The 27,305-nt window shown below is 38.8% G+C and overlaps 1 protein-coding gene across 1 annotated transcript; it reads right to left on the bottom strand.

Annotated features, from left to right (window-relative positions):
* LOC139746202 (uncharacterized) lies at window positions 1-26,511 on the bottom strand. The gene is made up of 9 exons (XM_071657133.1): window positions 26,285-26,511; window positions 19,445-19,588; window positions 17,182-17,344; window positions 15,861-16,008; window positions 9,815-9,962; window positions 7,325-7,469; window positions 6,905-7,080; window positions 5,613-5,764; window positions 1-1,627 (listed from the first exon to the last, which is right to left on the bottom strand). Exons 1-9 carry the CDS (start codon window positions 26,396-26,398, stop codon window positions 970-972), a joined length of 1,848 nt encoding a protein of 615 aa, XP_071513234.1. The 5' UTR covers window positions 26,399-26,511; the 3' UTR covers window positions 1-969.
* Between the last annotated feature and the right edge of the window lie 794 nt (window positions 26,512-27,305).

Raw genomic sequence — 27,305 nt, 5'->3', positions numbered from 1 at the left:
GTACATGGTGCCACCCTCTAAATCACAACTCTCCCAAATCAGCTACACTCAATGTACTCGTACTTCTGTAATTCATACAATCACTCTAGTCCTCCTCGCCTTTATATAATGGCAAAGTACCAGCATTCCATTAATTCTAAGGCATCTCACCATGAGTTATACATATAATGAAAATCCTAACAAATCAACGACATCACCCCTTTTCTTAAGAATTCAACTGCAGTCCATCCACTCCAGCTGCTTTGCCACACTTCATCCTATGCAAACCATACACCACTTTTTTCCTTTTTAACAAATGACTTGCTAACTCTCTCTTACTCCACATCTTCACATCCATAACACAGCACATCTGCCATCCAATCAATGAAAACATTAGTCCTTCAACATACACTTAATCTCCTCTTCACCTTGTGTTTGCCTGTTACTAGCTTTCTGTCTGTACCCTTCAATGAAGCTCCCATGTGTTTTCTTCTCCTGCCCACACTATTTACCTCCTTCCACAACATTTTCTTATTTTGCCAGAGATTTGCTGATACTCAATCCAACTTTAATCTGCCATTTCTTTTGGCCCCTGCAACCAATTACTAACAATCTTTCCCTGCCAGTAACATCCATACATAACACCCACATAAAAATCAAAATGTAAATACAGCCACTTTTTTTAAATATCAGAAAGTAAAATGAGCACAATTTTTATACATTAAACCCTAACTAAAATGTTTTTCATGAACGAAGCTTACGGGAAGACTAGAGTATTTATGAAAAGTCTTTGTTTCTTGGTATCACAAGATTGCACTGAAATTCCACAGACTTGGTTAATTTTTTAAAATATGTCATATCTACATTTAAAAGTTTATTCAAGCATTAAGGCCAAAATAGCCTGTAAAATATTTCATATATTCATGTTTATAGCATTAACGTTATTTTACAATCTATGTACATTATTAACATCCTACTAATGAGCACTTTTCAGGTTTTGCTTCCCTTCGGAATGGTGCTTTGTTGAGTTCCTAGAGCTACTTGTTTTTTATGTGAAGACTCATCTTCAGCTTTCTGTGAAGACACAGTCTTTCTTAAATTATCTACACTTTCATCTTTTAGGGATTTAGTTACCGATGTACTCTCTGTCCCTTTAGATCTAGTCCCTAATAATCCATTAGCTGTACTGAAATCAATCTCACTGCGAGAACCTGAGGCTGATGATGTCAAAGGTGTGTCTTTAGTTGTACTAGTACCACTCTTTATTGGATGCTGAACTTCTACCATGCCTGTAGGAACCGCCACTGAAGGATATCTGGCATCAATACCACCTTGCAAAGCGTTTATTTGTATGTCTTCATGATCAATGTTTTGTGCTTTGCTTAACCTATCCAAGTTCTTCTCTGATACAGAAATATTAGAGAGCACTATAGTAGACAAGGCCTCCAAACTGTTAACAGGAGCAGATGTGGATGCATGACCAGTGTGAAGGCTGCCATTTTTTACAGATGAGAACTCATTGACTTCAAGCAGTGCTTCATGCCCTTCATTCATTCGGTTGAATGCATCCCACAAACCAACAATGGATCCAATGACACCTAGTACAATCAACATGATGTCGAAATACTTCTGCCGCTTAGGTAATCGCCTGCAAAAGCAAAACTTATCATCATTTATGTATCAAGCAAATTTAATTAAGGAATTGTAAAATCAATGCTTATAGAGACCTAAAAAACTGAAATGGTTCATGTTGGATAATTATCACTTTACAACAAAACAATCTTAAATTTATGAAGGAGGAATAATTCTATAAACGTATTTTTACCCAATATGATTACAAGGATTCAATAACAGACCTCTACTTTGCAACAAGAATAGAATTATTTTCAAAGAAGTTAAGATGAAGACTACATAAATATCAGACCCACTTTCCACTTGACATTTGAACAAAAGGGAGTCTGCAATTACAATCCCATCGACACAAACACATTTTTTTCATATACTTTAGTGAGGTAGCACCAGTGAAGCAATGTTGTTTCCTGTGGGGTTGGGTAGTGTCAAGAATGGATGAAGACAAGCAAGTATGATTATGTACATATGTATATATGCAAATGTTTATGTATGTGAATGCAGGAGGGTGAAAGGCGTGCAAGGAATAGAGTGAATTGGAACGATGTGGTATACCGGGGTCAACGTGCTGTCAATGGATTGAACCAGGGCATGTGAAGCGTCTGGGGTAAACCATGGAAAGTTTTGTGGGGCCTGGATGTGGAAAGGGAGCTGTGGTTTTGGTGCATTATACATGACAGCTAGAGACTGAGTGTGAATGAATGTGGCCTTTGTTGTCTTTTTCTAGCACTACCTCGTGCACATGCAGGGGAGGGAGTTGTCATTTCATGTGTGGCGGGGTGGCGACGGGAATGAATTAGGGCAGACAGTATGAATTATGTACATGTGTACATATGTATATGTCTGTGTGTGTATATACATGTATACGTTGATATGTATAGGTATGTATATGTGCGTGTGTGGGTGTGTATGTACATACATGAGTATGTAGGTGGGTTGGGCCATTCTTTCGTCTGTTTCCTTGTGCTACCTCGCTAAGATGGGAGACAGTGACAAAGTATAATAATAATAATGTATATTTGTACATGTTGATTATCTATTCATCATTATACTTAATCGCTGTTTCCTGTGTCAGCGAGGTAGCACCAGGAAACAAAGAATGGCCCATCCACTCATATACACACATATATATGTATATATATATGTAAGGGGAGTGGGGGAGGAATGGGATGTATTTAGGGAATCAGTGATGGATTGCGCAAAAGATGCTTGTGGCATGAGAAGAGTGGGAGGTGGGCTGTTTAGAAAGGGTAGTGAGTGGTGGGATGAAGAAGTAAGAGTATTAGTGAAAGAGAAGAGAGAGGCATTTGGACGATTTTTGCAGGGAAAAAATGCAATTGAGTGGGAGAAGTATAAAAGAAAGAGACAGGAGGTCAAGAGAAAGGTGCAAGAGGTGAAAAAAAGGGCAAATGAGAGTTGGGGTGAGAGACTATCAGTAAATTTTAGGGAGAATAAAAAGATGTTCTGGAAGGAGGTAAATAGGGTGCGTAAGACAAGGGAGCAAATGGGAACTTCAGTGAAGGGCGTAAATGGGGAGGTGATAACAAGTAGCGGTGATGTTAGAAGGAGATGGAGTGAGTATTTTGAAGGTTTGTTGAATGTGTCTGATGACAGAGTGGCAGATATAGGGTGTTTTGGTCGAGGTGGTGTGCAAAGTGAGAGGGTTAGGGAAAATGATTTGGTAAACAGAGAAGAGGTAGTAAAAGCTTTGCGGAAGATGAAAGCCGGCAAGGCAGCAGGTTTGGATGGTATTGCAGTGGAATTTATTAAAAAGGGGGGTGACTGTATTGTTGACTGGTTGGTAAGGTTATTTAATGTATGTATGACTCATGGTGAGGTGCCTGAGGATTGGCGGAATGCGTGCATAGTGCCATTGTACAAAGGCAAAGGGGATAAGAGTGAGTGCTCAAATTACAGAGGTATAAGTTTGTTGAGTATTCCTGGTAAATTATATGGGAGGGTATTGATTGAGAGGGTGAAGGCATGTACAGAGCATCAGATTGGGGAAGAGCAGTGCGGTTTCAGAAGTGGTAGAGGATGTGTGGATCAGGTGTTTGCTTTGAAGAATGTATGTGAGAAATACTTAGAAAAGCAAATGGATTTGTATGTAGCATTTATGGATCTGGAGAAGGCATATGATAGAGTTGATAGAGATGCTCTGTGGAAGGTATTAAGAATATATGGTGTGGGAGGCAAGTTGTTAGAAGCAGTGAAAAGTTTTTATCGAGGATGTAAGGCATGTGTACGTGTAGGAAGAGAGGAAAGTGATTGGTTCTCAGTGAATGTAGGTTTGCGGCAGGGGTGTGTGATGTCTCCATGGTTGTTTAATTTGTTTATGGATGGGGTTGTTAGGGAGGTAAATGCAAGAGTCCTGGAAAGAGGGGCAAGTATGAAGTCTGTTGGGGATGAGAGAGCTTGGGAAGTGAGTCAGTTGTTGTTCGCTGATGATACAGCGCTGGTGGCTGATTCATGTGAGAAACTGCAGAAGCTGGTGACTGAGTTTGGTAAAGTGTGTGGAAGAAGAAAGTTAAGAGTAAATGTGAATAAGAGCAAGGTTATTAGGTACAGTAGGGGTGAGGGTCAAGTCAATTGGGAGGTGAGTTTGAATGGAGAAAAACTGGAGGAAGTGAAGTGTTTTAGATATCTGGGAGTGGATCTGTCAGCGGATGGAACCATGGAAGCGGAAGTGGATCATAGGGTGGGGGAGGGGGCGAAAATTTTGGGAGCCTTGAAAAATGTGTGGAAGTCGAGAACATTATCTCGGAAAGCAAAAATGGGTATGTTTGAAGGAATAGTGGTTCCAACAATGTTGTATGGTTGCGAGGCGTGGGCTATGGATAGAGATGTGCGCAGGAGGATGGATGTGCTGGAAATGAGATGTTTGAGGACAATGTGTGGTGTGAGGTGGTTTGAGCGAGTGAGTAACGTAAGGGTAAGAGAGATGTGTGGAAATAAAAAGAGCGTGGTTGAGAGAGCAGAAGAGGGTGTTTTGAAATGGTTTGGGCACATGGAGAGAATGAGTGAGGAAAGATTGACCAAGAGGATATATGTGTCGGAGGTGGAGGGAACGAGGAGAAGAGGGAGACCAAATTGGAGGTGGAAAGATGGAGTGAAAAAGATTTTGTGTGATCGGGGCCTGAACATGCAGGAGGGTGAAAGGAGGGCAAGGAATAGAGTGAATTGGAGCGATGTGGTATACAGGGGTTGACGTGCTGTCAGTGGATTGAATCAAGGCATGTGAAGCGTCTGGGGTAAACCATGGAAAGCTGTGTAGGTATGTATATTTGCGTGTGTGGACGTATGTACATGTGTATGGGGGGGGGGGGCCATTTCTTTCGTCTGTTTCCTTGCGCTACCTCGCAAACGCGGGAGACAGCGACAAAGTATAAAAAAAAAAAAAAAAAAAAAAAAAAAAAAAAAAAAAAAAACATAAATGCCCATACACGCACATATACATACATATACATATCAACATATCAATATATATACATACACATACAAAGACATATACATATATAAACATGTACATATTCATACTTGCTTGCATTCATCCATTCCTGGTGCTACAGGAAACAGCATTGTTACTCCCTGCTTCAGCGAGATAGTGCTAGGAAAACAGCAAAAAAAGGCCACATTCGTTCACACTCAGTCTCTAGCTGTCATGTGTAATGCATTAAAACCACAGCTCCCTATCCATAGCCAGGCCCCACAGACATTTCCATGGTTTACCCCAGATGTGTTACATGCCCTGGTTCAGTCTACTGACAGCATGTCAACCCCAGTATGCCACACTGTTCCAATTCACTCTATTCCTTGCATGCTTCTCACCCTCCTGTATGTTCAGGCCCTGATCACTCAAAATCATTTTCACTCTATCCTTCCACCTCCAATTTTGTCACATTCTTAAATCACTTTCCTCATGATAACATTTCATCGTGTATCTTCCTTTACTGACAAGCATGAAACTTTAAATTATACACCATACAAATTCAATATAAACTTACTGTCTGAATATTGAAAGATGAAAGGTAGCTGGTAGGATAAATGCCAAGAGAGTGCAGCATGTAGCACCAATCAAACTCATCAAGATGGCAAAATTGGGAACTGCATTCACTACTACTCCTGTCATTCCCACAAGTATCAATCGCATGATGTTCTGTAAATATGAAGGTTGGGATATCTTTTATTCAGGTAGCAATGAGGAGTTAAATATATCAACCACCAGCAAAGAAACACACAATTATCTTTGTACATGACCTTTACACAATGATTTTTCAAAGAATATGGAAGAAAAAAAGAGTAATCTTCTTATGCATTTGCAACTGAATGACATGCCAAATCTACAAAAGTAGTCCAATTCCCATCTATCTATATCTAAATCTATACATTTTAATCAAACTGTTCCTAGTTACCAAAAGTTCAATAAAAAAAATGGTATTTATGATCAGTAGAGTCCCACAGCTTAAGCAGAAACTCCCCCAAAGGCCATAATGTCAGCACAACTTAATAAAGTTATAATGGCTTCTTTAACGTATCTTTCCATTCACCTACCAACTGTCCTTAAACTAGCTTTTACTCACCCCACTTAAAACTCTCCTTGTAACTATCACCATAACTCTTTTTCATATGCATTCATCATTTAATGCACTGCAAAGTAGCATTAGAAGCATAAAAAAAAAAATGCCTCATTTGCTAGCATCCAATTTCTAGCTGTGGCATGTAATGCACCAAAACCACAGCCTCCTATCCAATACCAGGCCCAACTGACCTTTCCATGGTTTAGCTTGACCACTTCATAATATGCCATGGTTCAGTCTAATGACAGCATACCACACTGATCAATTCATTCTAACCTGTGCACACCTTACATCCTCCTGCATGTTCATGCCCCAAGGACTCATAATCATTTCTACACCATCCTTCCATTTCCAATTAGGTCTCTCCTCCTTGTCCAAATCACTTCTGATACATATATCATCTTTGTCAACATCACCTCACTCATTCCTTCCATATGTCCAAACCATTTCAGCAAACCCTCTGCAGCTCTCACAGTCATAATCTTATTACCACAAAATGTGCTTGCCTTCTGAATGAACATACTCAAAATTAGTGTCAGTATGAATAAATATATGGCTCTCTTGGTAAGAACTATTACCAAACTGCAATACACAAATTCTACATGATCTAATAATAGCCCTATCTAAGCTCTCTCTCTCTCTCAAGAAAGAAATCTACAAATTTTTACACTATATATTTTCAAACATTCATAATCTTTAAAAAAAAGATATCTACTTACACCTCTGTACGGAGCAGTAGTTAAACTAAATGTTTTGTCCAGAAGGTGTGTGACTGGAAACATCATCATAGGGTATGTAAAGAAAAGGGAGATTCCTAAACAAATTTTGACCATGGCTGCAAAGTCCACAGTTCCACTCCCATGAGGAAGATTTAGCGTGATTATGTCCATGGTATCTGTAAATGAAATACCAAATGCTTACTTAGATGCAGCAACAAAAACATTCAGTACATCACTGTTCAATATACTGCTACAAACAAAAAATTAAAAAAAAGAATCATCCAAAAATCTAAGTCTTGAAATATCACAAGCCTTTTCTATTTGGGGCAGTGTCCTGTAAACATGAGATAAATTCTCCAGAAATATTGGGGCTTTATTTTGAAAATCAAAACTTAAACTATAAACTTTCTAATAACTTACGTGGCCCAAAGGATGCATAACCAGATACCCCAAAGCAAATGTAGAGCATTGTCAATCCTGTCATAGTGCAAACAAAGATGGACCTAAACTTATCGCGTTTGTGCTCAGCCATCGACTCCTCAAGCGAAAGGATCATCCCTGCACCCTAAAGAAAGGGTAATGATTACTTCAAAAAATTTACATTTTGATAAATAAAAAATATATATATAGTTCTATTTAATTTTGTGCAAAACTATAGGAATTCAAAAGAATCTTCAAGGAAAGAGTTGAGGAACTAGCCAAAACCACTAGTATCCCAATGTGGGAAAAGTATGGTCTAAAGCAGAAAATGAAAAAAAGTATCATTCACACAGATCTTTAAGTATGAGCATTAAGTAGAAACAATAGGTAGAAGCAGTGGTAGAAAAATTAGGCAGGAGCATTAGGTAGAAGTGGTCAATAAGAACATTTAGAAGCCTTCGCAAACACTATGCTAGAGTTGCCCTCTGCATGTGGCCTGTCGAGGATGAGGCACTAAAAGGCTTACATGAGGCACTGGAATTCACTAACTATGATGACTCTTTGGCTACGGCCACCCCCTTGAGGGAGTTCTAGGAAGGAGCAGGCATAAGGGATAAAGAAAGATAGAAAGAAATTAACAGCAACAGTAAGGCCATCTTCATGTAATACATGTAAGGCTCAGCACTGCCCTGTGGGAAATGCTGAATGCTTATAACTGTAGGATATATTTTAGTGGAGGGCTATATGTATTTTATGTTGTTCCAGCTCTTTCCAGGAGTAATTGGAGATTCAAATTGATCTTGAAACACAACAGTAACCATACAACAATAGAGGTACTTCTGAAATTTGTAAATAAAATAGAATAAATATGATAGACTGTTTACTTTCTCTTTAAACTAAGGCTTCAGATAAATAGCTTTGCATGACATCCCATCAGATCACCCTTCAATTTTCACAAGTTCTGTTCTTGACTGTTAAACTAAGGCTTCAGATAAATAGCTTTGCATGACATCCCATCAGATCACCCTTCAATTTTCACAAGTTCTGTTCTTGACTGTTAAATGTTACAAGAAATTTGTCTGAACTTGCATTTTACTGTGTTAATGATTACTTTATAAGAATCTAAGTACTATAGTAAGAACTTATGATATACTCTTAAAAGTGGTGTTTCTATACATTAAAGGGAGATAAACAATAACTGAATTTTTTTCATGGTAGCTGAGACAGAACAGGCAGCTGAATGCCTCAGTCAATGCCAACTCATTATGCCTTGCACAAGACGAAATGTAGCAAGGTGGCTGGTGTGGATGGTATTGCAGTTGAATCTATTATGAAAGGGGGTAACTGTGTTGCTGATTGGTTGGTAAGGATTTTCAATGTATGTATTGACCATGATGAGGTGCTTGAGGATTGGTGGAATGCATGTATAGTGCCACTGTATAAAGGCAAAGAGGACAAAGTTAAGTGCATCACTACCCCTGCTTCAGCAAGGAAGCACCGGGAAAAGACAAAAAAAAAAGGCCACTTTCGTTCACAGCTCAGTCTGTAGCTGTCATGTGTAATGTACCGAAACCACAGGTCCCTATCCACATCCAGGCCCAACTGACCCTTCCATGGTTTACCCTAGATATTTCACATGCCTTGGTACAGTCCACTGACAGCACATCAACTCCAGTATGCCACATTGTTCCAATTCACTCTATTCCTTGCACACCTCTCACCCTCCTGTATGTTCAGGCCACGATCACTCAAAATCTTTTTCACTTCAACCTTTCACCTCCAATTTGGTCTTCTGCCTGTCCTTGTTCTCTCCACCTCTGACACATATATCATTTTGTCAATCTTTCCTCACTCATTCTCTCCATATGTCCAAACCATTTCAACACATCCTCTTCTGCTCTCTCAATCACACACTTTATATTTCTACACATCTCTCTTACCCTTTCATTACTTATTTGATCAAACCATCTCACACCACATATTGTCCTCAAACATTTCATTTCCAACACATCCACCCTCCTCCGTACAACCCTATCCATAGTCCATGCCTTACAACCATATAATATTGTTGGTACTACTATTCCTGCAAACCCATTTTTGCTCTCCAAGATAACGTTCTCTTCTTCCACACATTCTTAATTGCTCCCAAAACCTTTGCCCTTGCTCCCACCTTGTGACTCATTTCTGCTTCCATGGTGACATCACACATCCTGCCTCACACTTTCACTCAACTCTCCATCCACTCTAACAAATGCATTTGCATGTTCTCCAAGTAATATCATGAGTAAAACTTATCAAAAGTAAATGGAGAGGGTATGGAATTTATGAAAAATCAGGGGATCAAACAAATCAATGGACTGTATGCAAGTGTAGCTGACTTAATAAACACAATTTATATATATGTTGTTACATCTTATGTAGGTTGCCCTTAGGTAACGGTAAGTCAGATTATAAGATTCATAAACTTCAACAGTAATACCTAAAGCTCACCTCATAACAATATATGGCAACAGCAAAGAAGAATGGAAATCCCTTTATAGAAAACTCTTTGGGAGTAAAGGGCACCTCTTCTGAATGTGAGAAGTCGAACCAAAACACCACTGCCAAGGCAAGCACATTTGACACTTGTGCAAATACACTGAAAAAAAGAAAGAATTCAATGAATATGTATTCCTCCATTCAAACCTTGAATATTACAGACCTTATATATAAATCTTCAATGTGTGTGAATGAAAGTAGTAGTATAGGTATTTGAAATAATCAAAATGAAATGATAGTCTTCATATACTGTTCTAAAAAAGGAAAATGGTACAAATAAGAAGTTAAAACACAAGTTCTAGCTGATGAATAATGACACAAACCACAGAGAAACTTAAGTAAGTCTCTATCAATGCAAACTCCATGTCACTGAGATGAGTTTGTGTTATGTATATGATGATTTTCAATGGTATGATTATGAGATAAACCTGGTCCCTGCCATCCTCTACCCATTATCCAATGTTAATGAAAACAATGAATTCATAAAACAAATCTACATATATAAAACAAATAACAAAAACCCATTATAAACTCCCCAGATCAAATGCAATTATGACTGAAAAATGTTTAAGTGACCCTTGTACTTGTGGAAAGAACAGCTGGATGAAAATCTGCTAGGACATAAAGTTAGATATCTGAACTGTATTGTGACTGGTAGTAGGTACTATCTGGTATGCAGCCACCAATCAGGGAGGTATGTCATTGGTACTAACCACCTGAGTATCGAGAGGGTAAGTGATGGCTGTATAGTGAGCAGGCACTTCAGTGGTTGTCAAGCTGCACTACTTTGACCCACATTGCTGTCGTTTCTTTCTGCCTCACCCACACATGGAATGCTGGCATTCTGTTCACAAGACTACAATCTCTCTCTGTCATACACTTAACTCACACAACACATTCTTCCTAACTCCAGATTTTTCTGCAGTGAGCACTAAGTATTAACCCTGCCTTTACAAAGTACTGCAATAGGTAGCGGATGGTTGGCATCCAATGACCACGGAGGTATATTACCAATATTAGCTGACTCGGTATCGGGAGGGCTAGGGTTAGTGATGGCTGTGCAGTGTGCTAGCACTTCAATGGTTGTCAAGCTGCACTCCTCTGACCCAGGTAGCTGCCTTTTCTTTCTGCCTCACACATGCATGGACTACTGACATTCTGTCAACAATCATGCAATCTCTCCTTATCACACATAACACTTGACAACACTTAAATCATACAGATCATTCTTTCTAAATCTAGATTTTCATGTAGTGAGCACCATGCATTAGCCCTGCCCTTTGGCAACATGGAGGGAACAATAGATAGAAGCAGTAGGTGGGAACACTTTGGCAGGAGCATTAGGTACAAACATTAGTTAGGAAAATTTGGCAGGAACATAAGGATGAAGTAGTTGACTAGGTAGCAGTAATCAGGAAGAACATTATGCTGCAACCTCTGCAAACACTGCACTAGAGTTGATCTCTGACAGCAGCCTGTTAAGGGTGAGGCACTAACGTGTAAGAAATGGCATTGAAGTTCACTAGTTATGGGGACTATATTGCCATGACCATGCCTTTGGGGAAGTTCTGGGACGGAAGAGGCATCAGTAATGTAGAGTGATAGATAGATCAAGTAGAAGTATGTAGTAGAAACGTTGGCTGGGAGCATTAGTAGTAGGATGGAACATTAAGTACACATATTAGGAAATAGCAGTTGGTGAAAATATCTGGCAGGAGCCTCGGAAAACACTGCACCAAAATTGCCCTCTATCAGTGGCCTGAGGCCCTAAAGGTTAATAAGTGGGGCAGTAGTTCACTAGTTATGAAGACTTGCTGTGACCACCCCCTCAAGGGAGTTCCTGAAGGGAATGGGCATCAGGACAGTGAGACAGATAGATAGATGGATATACTGATAGTGATCAATGAAGTGTTGACACTGCCAGAGGAGTGTTACTGGGATCCAACTGCATAAGGTTATACCATGAGTGACAAGTTACATTTGGTGAGGCTGTATCACTAGTAGTACAGTCTCATCACAAAGCTCATTCCAAAGGAGTACACATTTCTCTGCTACTGGAAGTGGCACAGCCTTGGCCACAAGGGCCTTTAGAAAGAGGTCCTTAGTAAGACCAGGACACTCCCACAGAAATCTATCCTGTGGTAATTATAAATAAATAAATATGCCAGAGCTCCTGATATGCCCTCCGCATCACTTAACAATCCCTAAGCACGCAGATTAAATGTAGCTGTGTACCTCCAATGCAACACCTTTAGGTGCAATGAAGATCACTCATACCAGAAGTTAAGTCATTAAGAACATGCAGAGAATACCAAGTGTCTGGATTGAAGATCAGAATCAACATAAAAACATTTTTTTTTTTTTTTTTTTTGCTTTGTCGCTGTCTCACGCGTTTGCGAGGTAGCGCAAGGAAACAGACGAAAGAAATGGCCCAACCCACCCCCATACACATGTATATACATACGTCCACACACGCAAATATACATACCTACACAGCTTTCCATGGTTCACCCCAGACGCTTCACATGCCCTGATTCAATCCACTGACAGCACGTCAACCCCGGTATACCACATCGATCCAATTCACTCTATTCCTTGCCCTCCTTTCACCCTCCTGCATGTTCAGGCCCCAATCACACAAAATCTTTTTCACTCCATCTTTCCACCTCCAATTTGGTCTCCCACTTCTCCTCGTTCCCTCCACCTCCGACACATATATCCTCTTGGTCAATCTTTCCTCACTCATTCTCTCCATGTGCCCAAACCATTTCAAAACACCCTCTTCTGCTCTCTCAACCACGCTCTTTTTATTTCCACACATCTCTCTTACCCTTACATTACTTACTTGATCAAACCACCTCACACCACACATTGTTCTCCTCGGTCCCTCCACCTCTGACACATATATCCTCTTGGTCAATCTTTCCTCACTCATTCTCTCCATGTGCCCAAACCATTTCAAAACACCCTCTTCTGCTCTCTCAACCACGCTCTTTTTATTTCCACACATCCCTCTTACCCTTACATTACTTACTTGATCAAACCACCTCACACCACACATTGTCCTCAAACATCTCATTTCTAGCACATCCATCCTCCTGCGCACAACTCTATCCATAGCCCACGCCTCGCAACCATACAACATAGTTGGAACCATTATTCCTTCAAACATACCCATTTTTGCTTTCCGAGATAATGTTCTCGACTTCCACACATTCTTCAAGTCTCCCAGGATTTTCGCCCCCTCCCCCACCCTATGATCTACATCCGCTTCCATGGTTCCATCCGCTGCCAGATCCACTCCCAGATATCTAAAACACTTTACTTCCTCCAGTTTTTCTCCATTCAAACTTACCTCCCAATTGACTTGACCCTCAACCCTACTGTACCTAATTACCTTGCTCTTATTCACATTTACCCTTAACTTTCTTCTTTCACACACTCTACCAAACTCAGTCACCAGCTTCTGCAGTTTCTCACATGAATCAGCCACCAGCGCTGTATCATCAGCGAACAACAACTGACTCACTTCCCAAGCTCTCTCATCCCCAACAGACTTCATACTTGCCCCTCTTTCCAAAACTCTTGCATTTACCTCCCTAACAACCCCATCCATAAACAAATTAAACAACCATGGAGACATCACACACCCCTGCCGCAAACCTACATTCACTTAGAACCAATCACTCTCCTCTCTTCCTACACATACACATGCCTTACATCCTCGATAAAAACTTTTCACTGCTTCTAACAACTTGCCTCCCACACCATATATTCTTAATACCTTCCACAGAGCATCTCTATCAACTCTATCATATGCCTTCTCCAGATCCATAAATGCTACATACAAATCCATTTGCTTTTCTAAGTATTTCTCACATACATTCTTCAAAGCAAACACCTGATCCACACATCCTCTACCACTTCTGAAACCACACTGCTCTTCCCCAATCTGATGCTCTGTACATGCCTTCACCCTCTCAATCAATACCCTCCCATATAATTTACCAGGAATACTCAACAAACTTATACCTCTGTAATTTGAGCACTCACTCTCATCCCCTTTGCCTTTGTACAATGGCATTATGCATGCATTCCGCCAATCCTCAGGCACCTCACCATGAGTCATACATACATTAAATAACCTTACCAACCAGTCAATAATACAGTCACCCCCTTTTTTAATAAATTCCACTGCAATACCATCCAAACCTGCTGCCTTGCCGGCTTTCATCTTCCGCAAAGCTTTTACTACCTCTTCTCTGTTTACCAAATCATTTTCCCTAACCCTCTCACTTTGCACACCACCTCGACCAAAACACCCTATATCTGCCACTCTATCATCAAACACATTCAACAAACCTTCAAAATACTCACTCCATCTCCTTCTTACATCACCACTACTTGTTATCACCTCCCCATTTGTGCCCTTCACTGAAGTTCCCATTTGCTCCCTTGTCTTATGCACTTTATTTACCTCCTTCCAGAACATCTTTTTATTCTCCCTAAAATTTAATAATACTCTCTCACCCCAACTCTCATTTGCCCTCTTTTTCACCTCTTGCACCTTTCTCTTGACCTCCTGTCTCTAAAAACATGCCTGTATTAAATGAAATACATTTCTACTTAAACTAAATACTATTTCAAGCTGTCTTTTTTATTCAAATACTTAAGAGTAAAGATGTACCTGTATTGTATCAAATGTTTTTAGGCATTGTACTTTTATTTTTGTATGAAAATTAGATTGAGAAATCTCCCTAAGGTACATAATCCCCCTTCATCCCACTGAATCCTTGGATAAAATGTGATTCACTATTCTGTGATTTTGTAAAGTTGTGATTTCCAGGAAAACATCGCCATTGTTAAGCAGGGACCAGGTGTATCTGTCCATGAGTAAAAACTTGAAAGTACACTTAAAACAATAAAATTAGTTACATGTGATAATGCTACAAAGGTATCATACAATATCATAAATGGCAAGTAAGCATAAGTAATATGGCTTCCACGATTGAAAAATGTATGCTTTTCAAAAACTCTGGTCTCTAAAGATCAGGGCGATACATTCGCGGAACATAGGAAGAATTAGAGAGTACCACAATCTTAAAAACATGAAATGAGAGGGGTTTCTATGGCAGACATTTCAGCATATTTGACCCTTTGAACTGGATAAATACGTCCTTATTCTTACCCCCACTGTAAAAGATATGTTAGAGAGTCTGAACCGACACTGCGAAAATAACAGACAAACCATCTCAAAAACACTTTCAACACTACTTTAAGTGACATTCAAATTGTCTTAAATTACCTATTTCAGGAGTAAACAAGCAGTCATTTTTTTAAAGTGAACAACATGGCAAGGGCAAACATGCCCTAATCAAAGGCTTTCTTATGTAAAATAAATGAAGTGAGAGGAAATGAGAGTAAACATAAATCAGCACTCTGCAGGTGCTTGCACACTTGACTCTTAAAGGTAGAAAGGTAATACAAAGAAAGACATATGAAGAAAGAGAATTCCAAAGCTTAGCTGCTCAAAGAAAAAAGGAAGTATCATAATGATCAATTCTTGAGTAACCAGTCTCCTCAAAAAACTGTGGGATGCAGATGCCAGACATGTGCCTTGCGTCCAAGCATTGGGGGTGGGGAGACACGGAGAACAATTGGAACTTGAGTGAGGAAACTGTAAATTCTGACAGCACACAAGTTTCAAAAGTTCTATGAAAGAAAATGTAAAGGGGATTGGGCCCCACCACTAAAATTCCCTTCCAATACCATTTACATACAAATTACAGTGGTGTCCCATGAACACTTTTGTAGATCAAGGACATAAAAATCCAATCAAGTCAATTAACTATATGTGAATACAAGTCATGAAACAGGCAGTAAGGAAAAACAATGGACACACTACATCCTAACCACTAAGAAAGAGACTTAAAGACCATAATAAACCCAACTCCAGTCTTGTACGTGCATCAGATTAACCCTAAAAAGAATACCTTACCTGAAGATGGCCAGTTTGTTAAGGTGCCTGAGCATCGTAAGGCAGTAGAGTGGAGGTAAAAGAAATAGCATCCAAAATCGTTGGCTGAATCCTGGGATATATATGTTCAAGTTCTTGCATAAGTATATCAAGTACCCACAGCAAAACCCTGCAAAAGTTAAATAAAAATAATCTTTTGTCTCCTAATTCCAATGATGTCTCAACAGCACACACTTTTATATATTTCTGATATCTGACTGCTTACTTGAATTTCACATATATTTCTGATATCTGACGGCTTACTCGAATTTCACATACTGAAATGCTACAGGGTTAAGATCTAATACTAAATTAATATCTTAAAAAAAAATATCCTCACACAACAAGGTCAATGTATCTGTGCAATCATATTACCATTATATATATATATATATCCTGGACGTTTTAGGGCTACTGCAATTCTAAAGCTGCACAGCAATGAGAAACAGAAAAATGAAGGACTCTTTTTGGAGCAGTGAAGTTCCTTTATGAAAATGTATTCCCTTTCATCTAATGATGGTTAAAAAACCTCACCAATAGTAACCTTTCACCTGTGTTGTACCAACAAACAGGAAAAGTCTGATAACACCTGTGCAATCATACATGAACCTTTTCAATTTTGAAAACATACTCAGAAGTTTACATTGCTTTCACTGATGATTTAAATCCCCCTTGAAAAAATAATCATCTTTCCATTAATTCTCACTTCACTATACATGTAGATGTAAAAAATTGAATTGAGCACTTTATTATACACTGGGGGATATCATCTTTGAAACATCTACAGGAATATTATGCTGTGACCTGTGGGGTAGTTCAGGTGTGGAGATTAGTCATCTGAATTATTGATACCTACCTATGAGAGCAATAAGGAAGAGCAATGGGTATTTTGGGAGAGGAGTGAGTGTGTCAGCAGGATGATGTGAGAGATCAGGTGAAAGTACAAGTGAGTGATGGGTGATCTGAATGCAAGAGTGGGTAATGTGGTAGTTGAGGGTAAAACTGAAAAGCATGGGGTTTTCAGTGACCACGAGAAAATAGTCAAGGCAACTTTTTTCTGGTAGGATACTGCTTGTGAAGTTAAATGACCACATGTCAAATAATGGCTGAGAATTGAACTAAGTTATAAAATTCAACAAAGGTGTGGACACATTTGCAGACATGGACATAGAAGCTGAAGGTAAAAGAAAAAATTTTCTTCTATTTCATAGAGGTAAAACAACACTTCAATTGAGTTATCTTTAATTTTCTGATTGAAATAATTCCAAATTATTACACTGTAAGACCAATCACTAATTCTTACCAAGCTGAGACACAACAATCACAATGTCTACTAATCTCTTGCCACCAGGACCAAGGGCATAAAGTCCTACATCCCCATAAGTTAAATCTGTTGAAGGAGTTGGAGGGTGGCGTTCATCTTCATCATCTTCATCGTCTGAAGACTCTGGTGGAATAAGCGGCACCTATGTATAAAATAAAGGTATAATTAGAACAAGAAGGATTTCAATAAAATAAACTACAAACTATCTGCAAGGTGAAATTTACACATACAATAAAACTTTTAATTTCCTGTTCAAGACCTAGTCTAGTATATCAAATAAAATTTGCTACATCTGGAAATACTGTGTAAAAATTCAAAGGGCAAACATATATATATATATATATATATATATATATATATATATATATATATATATATATATATATATATATTGAGAGGGTGAAGGCATGTACAGAGCATCAGATTGGGGAAGAGCAGTGTGGTTTCAGAAGTGGTAGAGGATGTGTGGATCAGGTGTTTGCTTTGAAGAATGTATGTGAGAAATACTTAGAAAAGCAAATGGATTTGTATGTAGCATTTATGGATCTGGAGAAGGCATATGATAGAGTTGATAGAGATGCTCTGTGGAAGGTATTAAGAATATATGGTGTGGGAGGCAAGTTGTTAGAAGCAGTGAAAAGTTTTTATCGAGGATGTAAGGCATGTGTACGTGTAGGAAGAGAGGGAAGTGACTGGTTCTCAGTGAATGTAGGTTTGCGGCAGGGGTGTGTGATGTCTCCATGGTTGTTTAATTTGTTTATGGATGGGGTTGTTAGGGAGGTGAATGCAAGAGTTTTGGAAAGAGGGGCAAGTATGAAGTCTGTTGGGGATGAGAGAGCTTGGGAAGTGAGTCAGTTGTTGTTCGCTGATGATACAGCGCTGGTGGCTGATTCATGTGAGAAACTGCAGAAGCTGGTGACTGAGTTTGGTAAAGTGTGTGAAAGAAGAAAGTTAAGAGCAAATGTGAATAAGAGCAAGGTAATTAGGTACAGTAGGGTTGAGGGTCAAGTCAATTGGGAGGTAAGTTTGAATGGAGAAAAACTGGAGGAAGTAAAGTGTTTTAGATATCTGGGAGTGGATCTGGCAGCGGATGGAACCACGGAAGCGGAAGTGGATCATAGGGTGGGGGAGGGGGCGAAAATCCTGGGAGCCTTGAAGAATGTGTGGAAGTCGAGAACATTATCTCGGAAAGCAAAAATGGGTATGTTTGAAGGAATAGTGGTTCCAACAATGTTGTATGGTTGCGAGGCGTGGGCTATTGATAGAGTTGTGCGCAGGAGGATGGATGTGCTGGAAATGAGATGTTTGAGGACAATGTGTGGTGTGAGGTGGTTTGATCGAGTAAGTAACGTAAGGGTAAGAGAGATGTGTGAAAATAAAAAGAGCGTGGTTGAGAGAGCAGAAGAGGGTGTTTTGAAATGGTTTGGGCACATGGAGAGAATGAGTGAGGAAAGATTGACCAAGAGGATATATGTGTCGGAGGTGGAGGGAACGAGGAGAAGTGGGAGACCAAATTGGAGGTGGAAAGATGGAGTGAAGAAGATTTTGTGTGATCGGGGCCTGAACATGCAGGAGGGTGAAAGGAGGGCAAGGAATAGAGTAAATTGGATCGATGTGGTATACCGGGGTTGACGTGCTGTCAGTGGATTGAATCAGGGCATGTGAAGCGTCTGGGGTAAACCATGGAAAGATGTGTGGGTATGTATATTTGCGTGTGTGGACGTATGTATATACATGTGTATGGGGGTGGGTTGGGCCATTTCTTTCATCTGTTTCCTTGCGCTACCTCGCAAACGTGGGAGACAGCGTTTGGTAAAGTGTGTGAAAGAAGAAAGCTGAGAGTAAATGTGAATAAGAGCAAGGTTATTAGGTACAGTAGGGTTGAGGGACAAGTCAATTGGGAGGTAAGTTTGAATGGAGAAAAACTGGAGGAAGTGAAATGTTTTAGATATCTCAACGTATACATATATATACACACACACAGACATGTACATACATACACATGTACATAATACATAGTCTTCCTTTATTCATTCCCATCACCACCCCGCCACACATGAAATAACAACCCCCTACCCCCTCATGTGCATGAGGTAGCGCTAGGAAAAGACAACAAAGGCCAAATTCGTTCACACTCAGTCTCTAGCTGTCATGTAATAATGCACCAAAACCACAGCTAAGATATCAATAAGAGCTCTGCCATAAAAAAAGTGAGCAAAAAGGAGAACATAGACGTGAATACCTTTGTGTCCATGATTATAGATCGACCACCAGCCCTTCCGCCAGATGAAAGAATAGCATACTTGCAGTCAATAAGCATGAGCATAGCAGCAACACTGAGGTAACCCACGACAGCCATGATCAATGCTCCTTCCATAATGCCAGACTGAATGAGAAAATATAAAATCTTTAACAAAGATGTCAAGAAAAAATTACATGATTGTGTGTATCCACATCTAAGTCATATCATTAGTTTCTAAGATAACACTTGCAGACTACTATATGTTATACCTAGCCTAAAATAAAGAAATTATTGTCACATATTACTCACCTTATTTCCCCTAAGCATATATGAGAACAATGAAACTGTGTAAAGGATCAAATACAATACCAACAACTTATAAATTCTACTCATCAACTGCTCCCACCACCACTGATGATGACCAAGTAAAGATTCTATAATTCAAATCTTCTCATTTAAATATTTAGCAGATTTATCATTACAAGTGTCTCTGCAATTTCTTTCAGCATGTATGGAAAGCACTCATCAGGATCAAGGGCCTTATATGGATTATGTCATTTCTCTCAATTACTATAAGTTACATTCCCCAACCCATACACACACCTTGGTATTGAATGGGAATTATTGTCCTCAACAATAAAAAACTTCTAAATTTATCACTCAAATCTTCACATATTTCCTCATCAATTTCCCTTAACCTGAATAACTGCTTTTAAACTTGTAGAAAAGTTTTGGATTGTCCTTTGATTTTTCCACAATACTTTTTTCCAATATCTCTGCGCCCCTCCCTCCTTACATTGAAGTACAGGGTATCTTTCATATGCAGGTTGACTTCAGCATCTTTTGAATCTCCTCCATGGTAAATCCTTGAGCTTGTATGCATTATGACATTTCCAGTTAAAGTATCTCTCTCTTTTTTATCCTCCTCCTCTACTGGCCACAGGAGATATCTGTGTACCTTCCATAAAACTTATTCAAACCCTTTTAGAAAACTCCATCTCCCAGTCAATACTTTCGAAGAACTTTATCAGTTCCATGTATTTTCTACGACTGTACTTCCTCTTTGATTCTTATGCCCCCTCTGATGTCCCTCTTGCATCCTCCACCACCACATAATCAAAAACAAACTCTCCAGGATCACTAATCACAATAGAGCATCATAATTCATGTATTCATCCCCCTAGTTTTATTGTACTCAGAGACATGATAATAAAGAAGATTCTCCAGTACACATTCAAGAAATATGTATCTCTATGGGAATCTGTGTTCTCCCAGTTTATTTCATTGAAACTGAAATCCCCTTAATCTGTAATTCACCAACTCTTTGGAAAGAGAGTCTTATTGCTTCCTTCAACATCCTTATTGTTTCTTCAGTATGCTCTGTGTATAATTGTTCTGGACTGCTACAGTTCTTTGGAGGACTGAAAACTAACAGCACTATCATACAATTCCTACCCACAGTAATTTTACCCATCATGTACTGTCATAAGGCATCATCGGCTGATATTTCTTGGAATAAAATAGAATCTCCCCTTCCTTTTATTTCTCTCTCCGACCTTGCTATTGCATACCCCTCTAGAGAGATAAGGTTAGACACATGTTCATTTGTGAGTGTCATCACCAGTATCTGGGTTTCTATGCGACATAGTCCCCAAGGTCCAGTTTCCTTCTGTCTGCCACCAGGCCGTCAGCGTTTGTGTACAGAACTTTAGTACTAATTGATTTTGGCCTCTTGTTTTTTGCCTTTTGTCAATTCTCTTTGGTTCTCTCACCTCCCACAGTTTGTCACTTTTAAAAAGAAAAAATTGAACGCCTTTCTGGCAAGTCTATTTGTCTGTTTCAGTACCTCGAGGCTACACACCTCTATATCAAATGTTACCATACGTGGCCATCCCCTGAAGTCTTATCTGGTTTCCCCAATCCCTTAAGCAAATCCTTCAATATCCTCCCCATATGTGAAAGCTGATTTTCCTCCTCACACTGTAGTTTAGTGTGAGAAGTGTATTATTCAAAAATTACTTTTTCTACCACCAATGCTGTGCCTGCTATGAAATAAAAGTATGAGAAAAAATATCATCCATAAGAAACAGATATCAACAAATCTTCCTTTCTAATCAAAAGCCATTATACATATTATCCACAACCTACTCTGCCCCTCATTCATCAGTGAACTTAACTAACAATAAGGCACTGATATAGATTTTTTGTATTTTTTTCTTGCTTTTGAATGAAAAGCTATTATTTCATAAATCAAAATATACATAATTTCTCTTAGCCATGGGAAATGAACATGGGCAGAGTGAATACTGCTGTTTACAGGTTACTGATCACGGATCAAGTGCTTCAATGAGTGGCCCAAACCAAGTTTATGCAAGCATGGATGACACCTTCCTCTATTAACCCAAGGAATAACTTGAATTATGGTTAAAATAAAGTCAACATACACACCACGTATAGATATAGCTGTATAACAGGCATATTACAAGTTTCATCACACTGGGCTTGAAAATAAAAAAAAAATGCTGGTTACTCTGATAAACAATAAGTGATTCTCATAAATATGACATGCTCTTTATCACTGCATAAACCTTTTTTGTTGATCACATGCAATCAGTAATAATAAAAGTTCAAAGAAAAATCACTTTGATCTGAAATATATTGGAGGAGTCTTTCACATGGCTCTTTATTTGCAGTTCCATGGTATTCTGAGAAGTTGAGATTTGAATCTTAGAAGCATATTCTAAGACTCTCATTACAACCTAAAATTTTAAAGTTTCACACCTTATCTCATAGTTATCAAACTTTCTATTTCCAAAAAATATGTTAACAACAGGCTTACCTGATAATGGAGCATCCTTTTCAAGAGTTTTCAAAGCATCTACAAACATTCGATTGTTTGAAAGTTGCTTCATCTGGGGATCCACAAATACCCCTTCCTTCAGTTTGAAAAAACATACAACACAGGTACTGAAATCCCAATCTTTCATGTCAGGCCCTACGATGAAGCTTTTCATCAATAAATTTATATGATGTGATGGCAGCAATATTTTCTTACAGCCTTTGTGAGAGTGAGCCTAAATGTTCGCAGATCCCAAAACAAATGTCTTCTTTCTAAAGCCAGTCTTTCTTCAAAATACTCTTCTCAGGACATGCTGTTCCACAACAATTGAAAACATGGGTATCCCATAGTATAGCATCCATAAATGTAAGAAAATAACTTAGGTGAATACTCAAGGTTCTAGGCATATCTAATCCAAATCTAAAACAAAATGATAAATGCCTTAGTACAGCATAATTATACAATCACTAGCACTGTGTAAATTGGGATACACACATCATACTTGGTCAAATGATGAAATGTGTTAAAGAAACTGAAATATAAGGATGATACATATAATTTTCCATCAAACTCAAAGTGGTAGAATTCAACAAATATTTTGTATGCAATCATATAAGTTTTATATAAACTATAAGGCTTTCCAAACAACTTGCAACTTTCAAGCAAGAGGTTACTAAAAAATGTGCTCTATTGCTACAGGAACAGTTGTGGTCTATGCTGACACAAGCAAGGGGAAAGCCACCTGTTAATACAGGTGTCCAACAGGTGTGGTTCATCTTGTTCGTAAGCCCATCAAATATGGATGAGATGATTTCACAAATTCACAAATCAATATTTTTGCTGATAATGCCACATCAGCAAAGATATCTTACAAAGCAAGTTATGAGGTTGGAAGACCTCCACAACCAGCAAATGGGAAGGTAATGCATTGTACAGTGATGGCAAAACCTGACACAAGCAAGGTGTCCAACAAGTGTGGTTCATCTTGTTCATAAGCCCATCAAATATGGATGCGATGATTTCACAAATTCACAAATCAATATTTTTGCTGATAATGCCACATCAGCAAAGATATCTTACATAGCAAGTTATGAGGTTGGAAGACCTCCACAACCAGCAAATGGGAAGGTAATGCATTGTACAGTGATGGCAAAAGCAGACTGCATCTTCTAATCTTGTGAAAGATACCAGAGGACTTATTGATCATAATCTTATATTTCCTTTATTATTCATGTTCCCTGATGTAAAAATCATACTGGTCAAAGCATAAGTAAGTCATTTCTAAACAAAAACTTTTGCAACTACAGGATTAACAGTATGGATTATACTAAAAGTTGTCTTCAGTATACTTCTACCCTTACTGCTTAAGCTGGGTCTTAGCTGCCATGCTGGATCATTAGATGACCAAGTTGTTTGAAACCTTGGCCTACAGGCCCATGAAAACACTGAGCCTGGCTAATGTAATCCACTTTGTATATACTTATTCAGAACCTTCATAAATTTTTATATGATAATCAAAAGAAACATCTTAATAATACTGTAAAAGAAATGTAAAATCTGGCTATCCAAAAGAATAGTAATCAAATAAGTGTGTTTCTTAAAGCTGTATATAAACCTTTGTACATAAAAGAGCGTACATCAAACTGATGAGCTTATACATATATGTTTCATGATTTACATAAACAGTCCAGACTTTTCATCTTTCTGTATGAAGGATTTATGGTTCCACCAACAAAGCATGTGAAATCAGATGGACTCATGGGACAATAAATCTAATTTCATATGTAATACCTTAAAATAAAAATTTGAAGTAGATTCATCCTGTGAAAAGCACTGGGAGCAGAGAAGAGAAATATATATATATATTTTTGCCTCTAATTCCACATGTCTGACTTAATTATATCAGTTTACCTCATGGAGTGTATACCTCATGGGGGTCTTCAGAGGGTTTTCATCCCTACATCCCAGGTTAGGCCCAGACTGATGGACTGGGTCACTGGTCAACCAAGTTGTTGGAAATTGCAACTCTCAGGCCCATATGAGCCCTCACAGCCTGGCTGGTCTGATACACTTTGTAAGGACTTGTCCATTGGACTTTTGAACTTCTCTACCATGCATCCCATGCCATTTCTAATGGCATATGGTAAGGTGTTGAAGAGTCCTGGACTCCAGATGGTGATGTTTATGATGTTCTCTCTTCTTGCAAATGGTACCTTTGGATTGTAGGTAGCATTTTACAAAGTCTTCCATGCCTGTTGTGCAGGCATGAATTTATTTCCAAAAGTAGGTTGGAAACCATACCTTCTAGTATTTTCCAGTTATATTTAATAATATACCTCTCCCACCTGCACTCCAGGGAGTATAGCCTCAGAGTTTTCAGTTATTCCCAATAAATTAGTTTGGTGATCTTGTTCTACTGATTAGGAATTTCTCAAGTTGAAATAAGTTTATATATAAAAATATTTATCAGCAAATGTAAAGATATGTAATCTTTACCTTCACTTTCATGCCCAAGGAATCACATCTAAGAGGCTCCCACAGCACTCACAAAGCCAGTTGTAACCAATGGGTTGGACCACAAGACAAAAAGTGTAATGTTGCCTATGTGTCTTTGTGGAGTTGGCACACTCCATTTCAGGAGTAAGTGTTCAGTGTCTTTGGGGTACAAGATGTGAAGTATACAGATATGCAATGGGTATGTTTTAAGAGTGAAGTTTCATATGGGTGTACTTCAGGTGGAATAGTGTTTAAAACCGGGTTCAGGAGTCAGTTGTTTAGTGTCTGTAGTCACTTTGGTGCATATATAAATATATTCTGTCAATCTGTGAGTCTTTGTTGTAGTGTGAGGGAGATGGTGGGGGATTATAAACTTGTCAGGATGGAATGAGTTTAGTGCTACTGCAAAGAACTGAGTGCCAAGTGTACTGCCTTCAGTATCTAAACTTCCTCAAAAATTGCTCCACAACAGTTAATTAAAATAACACTCTTACCTCCAGGACACATCTTTAAACCCAATCACTCCACAGCCATAATGAATGAGGACAAACTTGACATCCCACAGCCATACTGAATGAATAGAAACTTAGCATTCCACATGCTTGATGGCTTCAAACATCTACAATTTCCATCCTGCACAGTACTCACGGTAATAGATAATACACAAAGTATGATTCCATCCTTAGACAAATCTTCACAAAAAAACAAGCTTAACACCTCCCTCCTTCAAAACAACAAAAACTGCAAAGTTCTGTCTTTTTATATAAATATGTTATGGTATGATACAGGTATACACTACTTTTCAATGATATCCAAAGCTCAAAATGAAAACAGGCAAAGAAACATCACTTACACAACTATTATAACATCTATAAAATCTAGTCATGTTTAAACTTCTCTAGTTTAGCTTTAATTAAAATAACTTCAACATAGCGAAATTCAGTTGCATGTTTTGCATACTTTATATATCAGGGAACAGTTTGTGGCAGACATATCAGCAAAACTTGTACTACATGCAATGATACATTATAATATCAAAAGTCACAATAAATCTTTTACTCCTTGGTGAAGTTAGGTGAGGTCTTCTTAAATTCTGTTGATTTCTATCAGCTTCACTTACCGCTATTCCATATTCACCTTGATCTTCATAGTTGTCCCAACATTTACAAGACGAAAATAATGTTCTAAATCACACCTCCCATGTTATACTATTTCTACCGAGTACAGTATACTACGGTATGTGTTTCTTCCAACTAAATTAGGTATTTCTCAGGTACACCTCAAACTGAAACTTGACCTGCAATGAATTCACTTAAAAATGATTTTCCTTGGTATTGATATTTTCACCACGCCCCCAAAATCAATTACTAAGATATTTATTTCTCATCCCTCACCATTATCATATCGCCTTAAAACATAAACCAGAGTGAACAATCTATGGAAGTAAAATCTACACTTAGCTTTCTCAAGCTGAAATGGAGAACCAGGACTCAGAAGATTCTTACTTCTTTAAAGGCAAAAGGCAATCCTAGCATCCCAGCACCGATGAAGGAGACGAATATATTCGCAATCATCTTGAAGGGGCTTGTTATGCCCCCTCCTGGCCGGCCAATCCCCATGGTAACTTGTGTATGTTGCCTTTTCCAGTCTGACACTCACATCACACAGTGCAATGTTCACTACTAACAGGTGAGATAGCCTCAAACCCACGCCTGCCAACACAACCACCACACATTAATACCACCTTATTCTCCATTGTAACGACATGTAATCAAATGTAATTAAGCTACTGGTGTAAAGAATCGTGATAAACTAGCTTCTTATTGATTATATTGGCGGAAAATGGTGGAAATGTGGGTGCATGTGGCAGTGGCCAGCCTGGGTGAAGGACAAGGGAGCAGAGGGGAGCGCCTCGCCTCCTGCGACGTAAACAAACACCAGCCTCAGCTGACTGGTTAAGGTGTCAGCCAGTCCTACAGGACTTGTTAACTTCAGGGGTCAACCACCCTTCCAAGGATATCATGCGCAAAATCAGAAAACAGATGCAGGTGAAAGAACCAGAGAAACGGATGATTATATAACTAGTATTATAGCCGCCTGAACGAATTCATGTAACTTGCAATATGCTCAATTAGTCATAATCAGTGAGGCAGTAAATTACATGTTTTAAGTTGTTTAACCTCTAACACCTGTACCAGTCTTGCTCCAAGTCAAACTACTGACACTATCATGATTTAAAAGTGAGTTGCTGGCCTTATTACTCCACTCGAGGCATCCATTCCCATCAGTACGATAAAATCCCCGAAATTAGCCTGAACGTATTAGAACATGATCTTTCCATTCCATATTGCCTAAATTGTGTTCAGATGAGCTGGTAGAGTAATACTTGATATTGAATGTTAAAACATTCGCCTTGGAGCTTCCACCAAACTGTTATCCCAAGCCCATACATATCTTAAATACCGAAATGAAGCGAAGAAAAACATTTATCGTACGAGATTAAATAACTTTATATAATGATGAAAC

This window comes from Panulirus ornatus, chromosome 64 (genome assembly GCF_036320965.1).
Source record: "Panulirus ornatus isolate Po-2019 chromosome 64, ASM3632096v1, whole genome shotgun sequence".
NCBI classification, from domain to species: Eukaryota; Metazoa; Arthropoda; class Malacostraca; order Decapoda; family Palinuridae; genus Panulirus; species Panulirus ornatus.
The sequence above is the reverse complement of the archived record's forward strand: the minus strand, read 5'-3'. Positions and strand labels throughout refer to the sequence as shown.

Excerpts from the sequence above, each read along its gene's own strand:
- LOC139746202 (XM_071657133.1), bottom strand. The coding sequence starts at position 26,398 with ATGGGGATTGGCCGGCCAGGAGGGGGCATAACAAGCCCCTTCAAGATG. Across the intron at positions 17,345-19,444 it reads CTATAATCATGGACACAAAG|GTGCCGCTTATTCCACCAGA; the intron begins GTATTCACGTCT and ends TTTTATACATAG. Across the intron at positions 16,009-17,181 it reads GATTGTTGTGTCTCAGCTTG|GGTTTTGCTGTGGGTACTTG; the intron begins GTAAGAATTAGT and ends TAACTTTTGCAG.